The sequence below is a fragment of the Herpailurus yagouaroundi genome, unplaced genomic scaffold (genome assembly GCF_014898765.1).
Source record: "Herpailurus yagouaroundi ecotype Mexico unplaced genomic scaffold, PumYag 163, whole genome shotgun sequence".
Taxonomy (NCBI): Eukaryota; Metazoa; Chordata; class Mammalia; order Carnivora; family Felidae; genus Herpailurus; species Herpailurus yagouaroundi.
In genome coordinates, this window is record NW_024412404.1 from 68,068,094 (window position 1) to 68,079,915 (window position 11,822).

The 11,822-nt window shown below is 53.6% G+C and overlaps 1 protein-coding gene across 1 annotated transcript; it reads left to right on the forward strand.

Moving 5' to 3' along the window:
* Positions 1-7,264: 7,264 nt before the first annotated feature.
* On the forward strand, positions 7,265-11,822 carry PRAP1 (proline rich acidic protein 1). The gene is made up of 4 exons (XM_040486901.1): positions 7,265-7,523; positions 9,928-9,994; positions 10,718-10,770; positions 11,563-11,822. Exons 1-4 carry the CDS (start codon positions 7,516-7,518, stop codon positions 11,774-11,776), a joined length of 342 nt encoding a protein of 113 aa, XP_040342835.1. The 5' UTR covers positions 7,265-7,515; the 3' UTR covers positions 11,777-11,822.

Genomic DNA, 11,822 nt, shown 5'->3' on the forward strand with positions numbered 1-11,822 from the left:
CTGTTGCCTGGGCGACGCTGGTGGAGGGAGTACTTGCGTCTGCTGCAGCCGCTCCCCTCCCACGGTGCCCCCCCATCGAAGCTGGGCCTCGGCTCCCCCATAGCCTTACACACACACCTCACACACTCACACCACCTTGCTGCAGGGGGGTAGGCACCCTGGCGGGCCGAGCCCTGGCTGCTCCTCGCCCGAGGGTGTCCAGGCCCTGCCCCACCACCCTGGTCAGTGCTCACACTCGCCGTCTTGGTGCCCTCGGCCGGCTGTGTTCAGGCGCGGCTGGTTTGGCCTCCACGTCCCCGGAGCAGAACCTCCTCGTGTCTTCCTGCCTAAAACCCCTGGGCTGTCGGCTTTCCTAGGGACCCTCCTGTCACCCTCGGTCACTGCTGTGCCGCAGCCCAGAGAAAGTGCTCAGTAGGCGTCTGCGCAGCGACCGGGTGCTGTGGCTCCCCTGGCTGGGGTCAGGCCGGGCGCTGTGGGGGACGGGGCCCTCTGGCTGGGGTCTGGCCGGGCGCTGTGGGGGACGGGACCCCCTGGCTGGGGTCAGGCCGCGCATCCTGGCTCCCAGCTGGTGTAAGAGGGCAAGGAAACCAGCAGGTGTCAGTGATTCATCCCCTTTTGCTGTTGAATAGTACCCCGTGGTATGGATGGGCCCGTTTTATCCACCGATGGGCATCCGGACTGTTTCCAGTTCTGCCTGTTGTTGACAACGCTGCCGTGAACGTTTTCTTATGTGTCTTCGTGTGGACAGAGGCCTTCACTTCTCCTGGGTAGGCACCTGAGAGTGGGACTGCTAGGTCAGGTGGTAGTTTACATTTAACTTAAGAAAATGCTAAACTTTTCCAGAGGGCCTGCACCATTTTACACTCCCGCAAGCAAAGTATGAGGGCTCCAGTCTCCCCCTCGTCATCAACACTTGTTGCTGCCTGTCTTTATAACAGCCATCTGCATGGGTCAGTTAGGGCCGCTGTGACAAAGCACCATGGGCTGGGTGGCTACACGTCGGATTTAGTTCCTGATATCGAGGTGTGGGTACGGTTGGCCTCCTCTGAGGCTTCTGTCCTTGGCTCGTGTCTTCCGATGGTCGGCCCTCTATGTGTGTCTGTGTCCTCACTCCCTTTTCTTAGGACACCAGTCAGAATGGATTAGGCCCACCCATATGACCTTGGTTTTGTTTGTTTGTTTGTTTTGGGGTTTTTTGTTTGTTTGTTTGTTTGTTTTAGTTTATTTAATTTCTTTTCTTTTTTTTTTTATAAAAATTTTTTTTCAACGTTTATTTATTTTTGGGACAGAGAGAGACAGAGCATGAACGGGGGAGGGGCAGAGAGAGAGGGAGACACAGAATCGGAAACAGGCTCCAGGCTCTGAGCCATCAGCCCAGAGCCTGACGCGGGGCTCGAACTCCCGGACCGCGAGATCGTGACCTGGCTGAAGTCGGACGCTTAACCGACTGCGCCACCCAGGCGCCCCTAGTTTATTTAATTTCTATACCCAACTCGGGGCTCGAACTCACGACCCCAATATCAAAAGCCACATGCTCCACTGACTGAGCCAGCCACACTGAACTCCCCATATGACCTCATTTTAACTCAATTATCTCTTCAAAGATCCCATATCCAAATACAGCCACACTCCAAGGTGCTGAGGGTTAGAATTTCAACATAAGAAATTTTGAGAGGAACAATTCTGTCCCTAGCACTGACCTAGGACATGGAGTGATATCTCACTATGTTGTGAACCTGAATCCCTAATAACTAATGACACTAACCAAGCATTTCTTTATGGATTTATTAGCCACTTACATAGCTTATGTGAAATACCCGTTCAAATGTTCCTAATGCTTTTCAGTTGGGTTGTTAGTCTTATTATTGACTTCTAAGAACTCTTTATATATTCTGGACACAAGTCCCTTATCAAATATATGATTTACAAACAGTGTCTCTCTGTCTCTGACTTGTCTTTTCTCTTTCCTTTTTTTTTTTTTTAATTTTTTTAACGTTTATTTACTTTTTGAGACAGAGACAGAGCATGAACGGGGGAGGGGCAGAGAGAGAGGGAGACACAGAATCGGAAGCAGGCTCCAGGCTCTGAGCCATCAGCCCAGAGCCCGACGTGGGGCTCGAACTCATGGACCGTGAGATCGTGATCTGAGCTGAAGTCGGATGCTCAACCGACTGAGCCACCCAGGCGCCCCTCTTTTCTCTTTCTTGATGGTATCTTTGGAAGTGCAAAAGTTTGTAAATTTGATGAAGTCCAATGTATCCTTTTTTTTTTTTTTTTTTTTTTTTTGGTACCACGCTTTTGGTGCTATACTTAGGAACTGTTTACCTAACCCAAGGCAATGATAATTTTTTCATTTTTTTCTTCTAGAGGTTTTATAATTGTAGCTTTTACATTTAAGAATGATGTTTTGGGGCACCTGGGTGGCTCAGTCTGTTAGGCTCTGACTTTGGTTCAGGTCATGATCTCGCAGTTCGTGAGTTCAAGCTGTGCTGACAGCTTGGAGCCTGGAGCCTGCTTCCGATTCTGTGTCTCCCTCTCTCTTGTCCCCTCCCCTGTTCACACACTGTCTCAAAAATAAACATTTTTTAAAAATTAAAAAAAAGGAATGATGCATTTTGGGGGCGGCTGGGTGGCTCAGTCGATTGAGCACCCACCTCGGCTCAGGTCATGATCTCATGGTTCATAAATTTGAACCCCGCATTGGGCTTTGTGCTGCCAGCTCAGAGCCCCCTTCGGATCCTCTGTCCGCTTCTCTCTCTGCCCACCACCTCCTCATGCTCTCTCTCTCTCTCTCTCTCTCTCAAAAATAAATAAAACATTAAAAAAAGGGGGTGTCTGGCTGGCTCAGTAGGTAACGTCCGACTTGGGCTCAGGTCATGATCTCACAGTTCATGTGTTCGAGCCCCACATCGGGCTCTCTGCTGTCAGCTCAGAGCCTGCTTCGGATCCTCTGTTTGCCTCTCTCTCTGTGCCCCCTCCCCTGCTCTGTCTGTTTCTCTCAAAAAAAAAATTTTTTTTAAGTGATGCATTCTGAGTTAACTTGTGTGTGCAATGTAGGTTACAGGTCTAAGTTCTTTTAGGGTTTTTTTGCATGTGGGTATTTGCTTGTCTTGGTGTCTTTTGTTGAAAACACTAACCTTTCCATATTGAATGTTTCTGACATCTTTGTCAAAAATTAGTTGTCCATATGTGTATGGGCTTACTTCCAGACCCTCAGTTCCATCTCACTGCTCTGTGTACAAACCCGCATGCCTCTGGCATGTCCTTTATCACTGTGCCATGAGAGCAAGTTTTGAAATGGAGGTAGTGTGTGCCTTCCAATTTTGCCCATTCTTTTAGAAAGTTGTTTTGGCTCTTCTGAGTTTCTGCCTTCTCACATAAATGTTAGGATCAACTTGCAGATTTTTACAAAGAATCCTGCTAGGAATTTGACAAGAATTGCACCAAGTCTGTAGATCAATTTTGGGAAAATGGCCATCTTGACAAAACCGAGTCTCCCAGTCCGTGAACCTGGGACACCCTCCGTCCATTTAGAACTGCAGTTTTCTCAGCACTAGTCTTGTGCTGCTTTTGTTAAATCAATCTAAGTGTTTTATTATTTTCAATGCTATCATAAATGAGCTTTTCCCCTAATTTCATTAAAATTGTTCATTGCTAGTACATAGAAACAATTGATTTTTTTAATATTGATTTTATATCCTGAGATCTTATTAAATTCATTTACTTATTTCTACTGATTTTTTTTTTTTTTTTGTATTCCTTAGAACTTTCTAAATACGGGGTCACATCATCTGCAATAGAGACAGCTTTATTTCTCCTTTCCAATTCAAGCATAATTTCCTTCTTGCCGGGTTGTGCTGCTTGAAATTGACAGGACAGGGGCGCCTGGGTGGCTCAGTCTGTTGAGCGTCCGACTTTGGCTCGACTCATGATCTCACAGCTCGTGAGTTCTAGCCCTGCGCCGGGCTCTGTGCTGACAGCTCGGAGCCTGGAACCTGCTTCTGCTTCTATGTCTCCCTCTCTCTCTGCCCCTAACCCACTCGCATTCTGTCTCTGTCTCTCTCAAAAATAAATAAACATTAAAAAAAAAAAAAGGAATCGACAGGACAGCGCTAAAAAACGGTGAGAGTGGACATGTTTGCCTTATTCCTGTTCTTAAGGAGAAAGCCATCCACCGTCTTTCACTGAAATGCGATGTTCACTGTCCGACATCTTCCTAGTTGGAAGTTTTTATCACTTATGGATTTGGATTCTGTCAGATTATTTTTCTGCATCTATTAAAATGACCATGTGTTCTTTGTTCTATCAGTATCGTGTAACATATCAATTGATTTGTGAATATCAAATCAATTTTGCATTCCTAAAATAAATTCCTTTTTATGTGTTTTAATATTTTATTAAGAATTTTTGTCAATGTTCATGAGGAATCGTAGTGCCTAGTTTTCCTTGTAACGTCTTCGGCTGCCTGTGGACGCAGGGTGGCGCCAGCCTGGAGCGCTCTCCTCTCCTGCGCGGTCACACCAAAGGGCTGCGGCTCCCTCTGGGATTCCGCGGGTCCCTAACGTCTCCAGGAGGAGGTCAGCTGTGGGTCTGATTGCAGGCGCTCTTCTGGGGGTGCTTTTCTCTCGCTTTCTATATATTTTTTTTTAATTAAAAAAATTTTTTTTAACGTTTATTTATCTTTGAGACAGAGAAAGACAGAGCATGAATGGGGGAGGGGCAGAGAGAGGGAGACACAGAATCCGAAACAGGCTCCAGGCTCCGAGCCGTCAGCACAGAGCCCGACGCAGGGCTCGAACTCACGGACCGCGAGATCATGACCCGAGCCGAAGTCAGCCGCTTAACCGACTGAGCCACCCAGGCGCCCCTTTAAATTTTTTTTTAACATTTGTTTATTTTTGAGAGACAGAGACAGAGCGTGAGCAGGGGAGGGGCAGTGAGGGAGACACAGAATCCGAAGCAGGCTCCAGGCTCCGAGCTGTCGGCACAGAGTCCGATGCGGGGCTCGAACCCACAAACTGCGAGATCATGACCGGAACTGGAGTCGGACACTTGACCGACTGAGCCCCCCAGGTACCCCTCTCTTGCTGTTTTCAAGACTTGCTCTGTCTTTAGATTTCAACAGTTGAGCTGTGTCTTTGTTTGTATCCTATTTGGGGCTCACTGAGCTTACTGGATCTATGGTAAATGCATTTCATCAGGTTTGGAATGTTTCTGCCGTCGTGTATTGAAATATTCTTTCTGCCCCTTTCTCTCCTTCCTCTTCTTCTGGGAATGTATCTGTATGTATATGTACGTCTGGTGTGTATATACATGTGTATGTGTGTGTGTGTCTGCATGTATGCACGCTGCACGTGTGTATGAGATACGTGTGTGTATACATGGTGTGTGCGCGTAGGGTACACGTGTGCATGTGTGCATGAATGAACGGTGTGTATGCATGTGCTTGACATTGTGGTCTCACGGGTCTCTGGGATGCTGTTCATCTTTCTCCTTTTTTTTGGTCTCTTCAGGTTGGATAATTTCTATTGATCTGTCTTTGACAGTTGATCAGACTTAAAGATATTAAATACTTAAATGCGTCTTCTACTAAACCTTCCAGTGAATTTTTAAGTTTTAGTTATTGTGTTTTTTAATTCCAGAATCTCCACTTGATTCTTTAAAAAATTCGGTTTATTAAAATTACTTAAGACATTTTCATCAAATGTTCCTTTAATTCTTTAAGCCTGGTTTCCACTCATTTTTTTGTCCACTCATCCAGTGTCTGGGTCCACTCAGAGAGACTTTCTGTCACCCCCTTTCCCCTAAATACTGGCCACACATTTCTTGCTTCTTTGCTTCGGATTTTTGGTTGAAAAATACGTGTTTTGTAAAATTTTTTTTAGTGTTTGTTATTTATTTTTGAGAGACAGAGAGAGACAGAGTACGGGCAGAGAGGGAGACACAGAATCCGAAGCAGGCTCCAGGCTCTGAGTTGTCAGCACAGAGCCCGACGAGGGGCTCCAACTCATTAGTCTTGAGATCATGACCTGAGCTGAAGTTGGATGCTTAACCGACTGAGCCACCCAGGTTCCCCCAAAATATGTGTTTTAATTGGCTCATCAGTGTCACACATGTGCCATACTAATGCAAGGTATTAATTGTGGGGGAGACATGAGTGAACAGCCACAGGCTGTGTGGGGACTCTACTTTCTTAAAATTTTTTTTAACGTTTTATTTATTTTTGAAGGATAAAGAGACAGAGCATGAGCAGGGGAGGGGCAGATAGAAAGGGAAACACAGAGGGGCGCCTGGGTGATAATTTCGAGTTCGAGCCCCGTGTCGGGCTCTATGCTGACAGCTTGGAGCCTGGAGCCTGCCTCGGACTCTGGGTCTCCCTCTCTGCCCCTCCCCCACTCACATTCTGTCTCTCTCTCTCTCTCTCTCAAAAATAAAGGTTAAAAATAAAGACATAAATAAAAAAAAGAAAGGGAGACGCAGAATCCGAAATACGCTCCAGGCTCCAAGCTGTCAGCACAGAGCCCCACACGGGGCTCAAACTCACGAACCATGAGATCATGACCTGAACTGAAGTGGACGCCCAACCGACTGCACCACCCAGGCGCCCCATGGGACTTGTACTTTCTGTTAGATTTTTCTCTAACCTTAAAATTACTCAAAACATCAAGTCTATTTGTTTAAAAACAACTGGCTGTCTCAGATTGTATAGGGTAACCACCTTGGATTCTGGTATTTCCTCCGCAGATGGCTGTTGGTTCATTCAGTGATTCCCTTGCACTAAACCTGTGCGCTGCTTCCTTCTGGTGTGTGGCACGGCGCCCCAGGGTCAGGGCGCTGCAGCCCCCTGCGAGGCCGCTGGCGCCCTCCGCTCATACCCAGGGCTCAGCAGCTTGCTGGAGCACCCACTTCTCAATTGCTCCTGTGCCACAGGTCAGGTTCCAGAGCCCTGACGTGGTTGGTTTTAACGGTCCTCACTCTGACTTGTGGGAAGCCCCACCCCTTGTGCTTGTCTTTGGGCAAAGTCAGCTCGGGGGGGAGGCCTGTGCCCAGAGTGCCCGTAGGGCTGGGGCGGGGTTTGCTGGGATGCTTTTCCAGCTTCCAGCCAACCAGTCAGCCCAGTTTTGGGTCCATTGCCCCCGGGTCGCGCAGCTTGGGCCTGCAACGTCAGGACATTTTGTTGGTGGGTGGCCAGGCCAGGAGGAGTGGGCAGGAAGACGCAGACTCCAGGGTGGGGGCTGGTGTGGGAGGCGGAGCTGTGTCAGATCTGCCCTGAAGTGGGTGGTGGGAAGGCCACGGGACTGACAGGTCGCAGGGAGCCAGCTGGGCGCACCCAGTCACCGGTGCAGTTGGGAACCCTGGTCTCTGACCTCTGTCCAGACACGCCTACATGGGGGCCATAAAACCCTGAGAAACGTGGGTGGGGAGGCGCGGGCCCAGTGTCTGAGTTACTGTCTATGTGGATCTGGGACTACAGGTCCCCGAGAGCACCCTCTACGCTGAGAAGGGGACTGCGGCATGAGGAGGTAATACCCAATCCCTCTGAGGCCAGACCCGCCACCCGATCCTGGGGCTCTGCTGTGCAGCCACTCAGACTGGTTCCAGGGGAGAGGGTCGGGGGCGGGGGGGAGGAAGGCTCGGCTCTGTCCTCAGGCCAGTGGTGGCTGCAGCCCCCAGGGTGTCGAGCCCTCCCTCCAGAGCCAGCCGACATTGTGGCCCATCTGCTGTCTGCGTCCGGGCACCCGATTTGAGGGCCACCCCTGTGAGCACACCTGTCCCTTGGGGTGTCCCCTGACCCAAGAGTCACCCTGGAGGTGGGAGGTAGGAGGCAGCACGTCTGTGACTGCCCAAAAGGGAGGGTTGGGTCAAGAAGAGGAGGCTGGAGGCTGGCAGGGCTGAGGGCAGGGGTCAGATGCTACCCTGAGGGAATGTCAGCCTGGCAGCTGGGGTGTGTGCCGGGCCCTGGGGTCAGAGGCTCTGTTGCTCCTGTGGGGGACCCCTTTCTTCCTCCTCTCAGCCAGAGCCCTCCCCTTGCCCTTCTGTTCTGGGGCGGGGTTCTCCTTGGGACCCTAGCTTGAACCTGAGGCCATGCCTCCTTGCAGAGAGGTGGGCCACTGGGTTAGGGCTGGGGTCCAGAGCTGTCTTCCTGGACAGAGGATGGGGGCCCCAAAGCCAGGACGCCCCATGCTCACCGCTGCCATCCCCACTCCCTGGACCCCGCCGTGTCCTGTCCTGTGAAGTCCTTTCCCTGACTCAGCTGGACAGCATGGCGGTGGGTGTGGCGCCCAGACACGTAGGCGCGGGCAACCAGTTCAGCCCCTGCCCAGCACTGGAGCTGGCCTCTGCCTGGGGACCCCTGCCCTTTGGCTCCCGAGGTGTGCCTCAGCCCCAAAGTGCTGAGCCACTTGGAGAAGCAAAGGTCTTTGTGGGGATGGAGTCTGGGGCTACAGGGGCAGGCAGCTTGTAGGAAGCCTTGATCTGATGCCCCTGCTGACCCCGAGCTCCCTGGCCCTTCCCAGCCCCGCCCAGCCTGTCACCCCGCCAGCTGCATAGACAGAAGGAAACCTTCCCAGAGCACCAGGAAGAGCCCTGTGTACACACAGCCTGTTAGAAGATAGACTGAGGCATATGAAGCATTTTGAGTTTATTTGAGCAAAATCAGTTAGAATTGGGCGGCGTCCCACCCAGCAGACAGGAAGGCGCTCGACGGGCCGGACGCGATGGAAAACTTAGAGGCGGACGAGCAGGTTACAGTAGCAAAAGGCGGGTTGGTGGGTCGCTCTTCTTCAGGGGATGGTGGGGGCCGATCAGATGACCTATCCCGCGCGGGCCCACCTCACTGCTGTAAGGATCCATTTCTGGGGGAGCCTAACCTGTCGTTAGGCCTTGGGTTGGTGATGCGGGGCTTAGCGTGAGCGATTCCAGTCTGGGCCTGTTGTCTTGTTTTTTAACAACACACACACACACACACACACACACACACGCTCATAAATGCACAACTCCCACACACACACACACACCCCACGTACCACACACCGCACGAACACATCACACCCTCCCACCATCCACACGCACATCCACACACACCATCCACACACACACCACACCCTCCCACCATCCACACATGCACACACACGCGCACACACTCACTGTGCCAGCCTCTCACCCCCTGTTCTCCTGCTCATCTTGGATAAGGCTTCCAGGACCTTTGCTGTTGGGTTCATGGATCACCTGTCCTGCGTGTGTTCCTTTGTGTCTCTTATCTTTGGCCGCTGCTCCTCGGACTCCCTGCTTGGGGCTTGATCCTTGACCTCCTCTGCCCTGGTGGCCATCCTGGCCTCCCTCGGGGTCAGGCTGAATGTGTCCGAGCAGAGTGCCCCATCCCACCTGCCTCCTCCTGGGCTTCCTGCCCAGTACTGGCACCACTGTGCACCCACAGCTCTGACCTGGGGGGGACTGAGGGAGCCACGGCGCATAGCTTCAGGGGTGCCATGAGCACTGAGCACTCCCAGAGCCTTGCCCCAAGTCCTAGCTCCCCGGCACCTAAGCAGAGGATGCTGTGAGCGCACACCGCTCCCTGGCCAAGAGGTGCATGTGGTTCCATGTGCAGCCACCAGCACAGAGGCTGGGAGCTGAAGGGTCCACCTGGTGGCCGGGGCCAGTAGCGTGGGGTCCGTCCAGAACGTGGGGTGCAGTGGTACCCGGTCTGAGGGGGCCTGGGGGCAGGTGTGGGCCTGTGGCCATCCCACCTCTTTGTGCCTGTGTGTCCTTGGGCTGTGAGATGGGGAGATAATAAACTACCTGTGAACCTGGCCCCAGGCCTCCCTGGCTGGGACCCACATTGCCAGTGACACCAGGCCACCCACCTGGCTGTCCTGTCTAGAGGAACAGCCCCGGCCTACCTCTCACTCTCCTCTCTGGTCCCTTCAGGCTCCTCCTGGTTGCCAGCCTGGCGGCTCTGCTGCTGGGGGAGGCAGGCTCGGCTTCCAAGCCCCAGGTATGTGTGGGCTGCTCTGCCCAGCCCCTGCCCCATCAGCAAGGAATGTGAAGAAAGGGCACCAAGCTGGCCTTTGACAGAGAAGGCAGGGCATTAATGTGACTGCAGGTCTCTGTGCAGGGTGGCCCTGCGGGCACCGGAAGGGACCCTAAGGATGAGGGGGAGCGTGCCCCTCTGCGGGATCTGAGAGGCAAGGCTCAGTGATGCCTAAGTGACCCAGGCAGAGGAGGGGCCCTAGGTGACGCTCACTGGCACTGTGACCCCCAGGGCACATCCTCCGTCCTGGGCATCGCTGCTCAGATGCGCTCTGTGCTGTGTCTCCCCCCCCCCCCCCCCCCCCCCCCACCTTGGGTCAAGACCACTCAGACTTGCACACCTGGGAAGGCCCAACCCTTCCCCGCAAGTGACAGCTGGTCTCCACGGGGTCACCTGTTTCATACACTCCCCTGGCCTCCACAAGAGGGCTGGGTCCAGAGGAACTGGACCCCTTCCTCCCGCCATCAGCCGGGGATGGGGGGGGGGTGTCCAGAGGCAGCCCCAGGGGTTGTCCTGTCTCTCCAGTAACCACATGGCCTCCATCCATTCCCTGGAGGAGGCTGGGCAGGGGGTGGAGTTGGCAGGTGCGGTCCCAGGGGCCTTGGAACCATCTCTGTCCAGGTGTCCCCTGACCTTAGACCCCTTGTGGACTGCACGAAGCCCACACCTGTGATCCTTTCCTTCCAGGTCCTCATCAAGACCAAAGACAAAGTTGGGGCCCCTGAGCAGGACACAGAGGAGTGAGTGTCCCCAGCGACCCTTGTGCTTTCCCCTGCCGTTGCCCCTTCTGGGCCCTGGCCCCAAGCTAAGGGCATTGGTGGATGGAGGGGAAACCCTGCCCAGCACCTTTCAGGAGGAGGCAATGCTCCAGGCAGCATGGGACCCCATGGGATCTGTCAGAAACCGAGCAGAGTACAGGGTCTGAGGGCTCTAGGCTGATCCCCTAGGGTGGCTATCCCCTCACCCCCCAGGGCTGTGGCCTCAGACAGAGCCACTTCTAAGCCATGATTGCTTCCCTGCATCCACACGAGGCAACCTCGGCTGGTTTCTCTCCCAGGGCCACACCTTGCCAGGCCAGAGGATACAGTGCCTGACATCTGACTGGTGGGGACTCCTGCCCAAACTCTCTGGGTCTCCATGGCCCAGGGCTGTGGCCGGGGCAGCATCTGTGTTGGGCCAGGATGTTTTCTCGGGACACCCTTGGGGACGCTGCAACCTTCCGGGGCCCCCTGCGGCTCAGGCATGTGGCGAGGATGCCCACCCTTCGGGTCTGGGTCCCGTGGGGACCGCCTGGTCATAGCTCTTGGGTGGGGAGGGGGAGAAGGATGGCGATGCTTGTCCTGGGCCCTGGGGCCCCGGGGCCTCTGGCGAGTGATGGGACAGAGCCACCAGGGACCCTGGTGGGGGAACAGATTCCCACCAGGTCTCATCCCCAGAGCCCCCAGGCTGCTTGTAGGGTGGTGGGCGCCCTCACTGGGGCTGGCTGGCTGCCTCCTGTGGCACCTGCGGACCTGACCCAGCTGTGCTCCTAGGCCCTGGGGCGTCCCTTCTCTGGGAAGGGACGACGAGCTCATGGGGCTGCCCAGCTGGGACCCGGAGCCTGACCGCGACGGCCTGTACCACCCACCACCCGAGGAGGCCCAGGCCGAGGCAGGGCTCCGTTCTTGGTCACTGCCACCTCACCAGGAGCTTCAGGGGCCAGAGGAGGATCGAGACCACATCTACCACCCCAGGGACGACTCCTGACCCCTGACCCCACCCCAACTGGAAAAATAAACCTTGCAGATGTGGA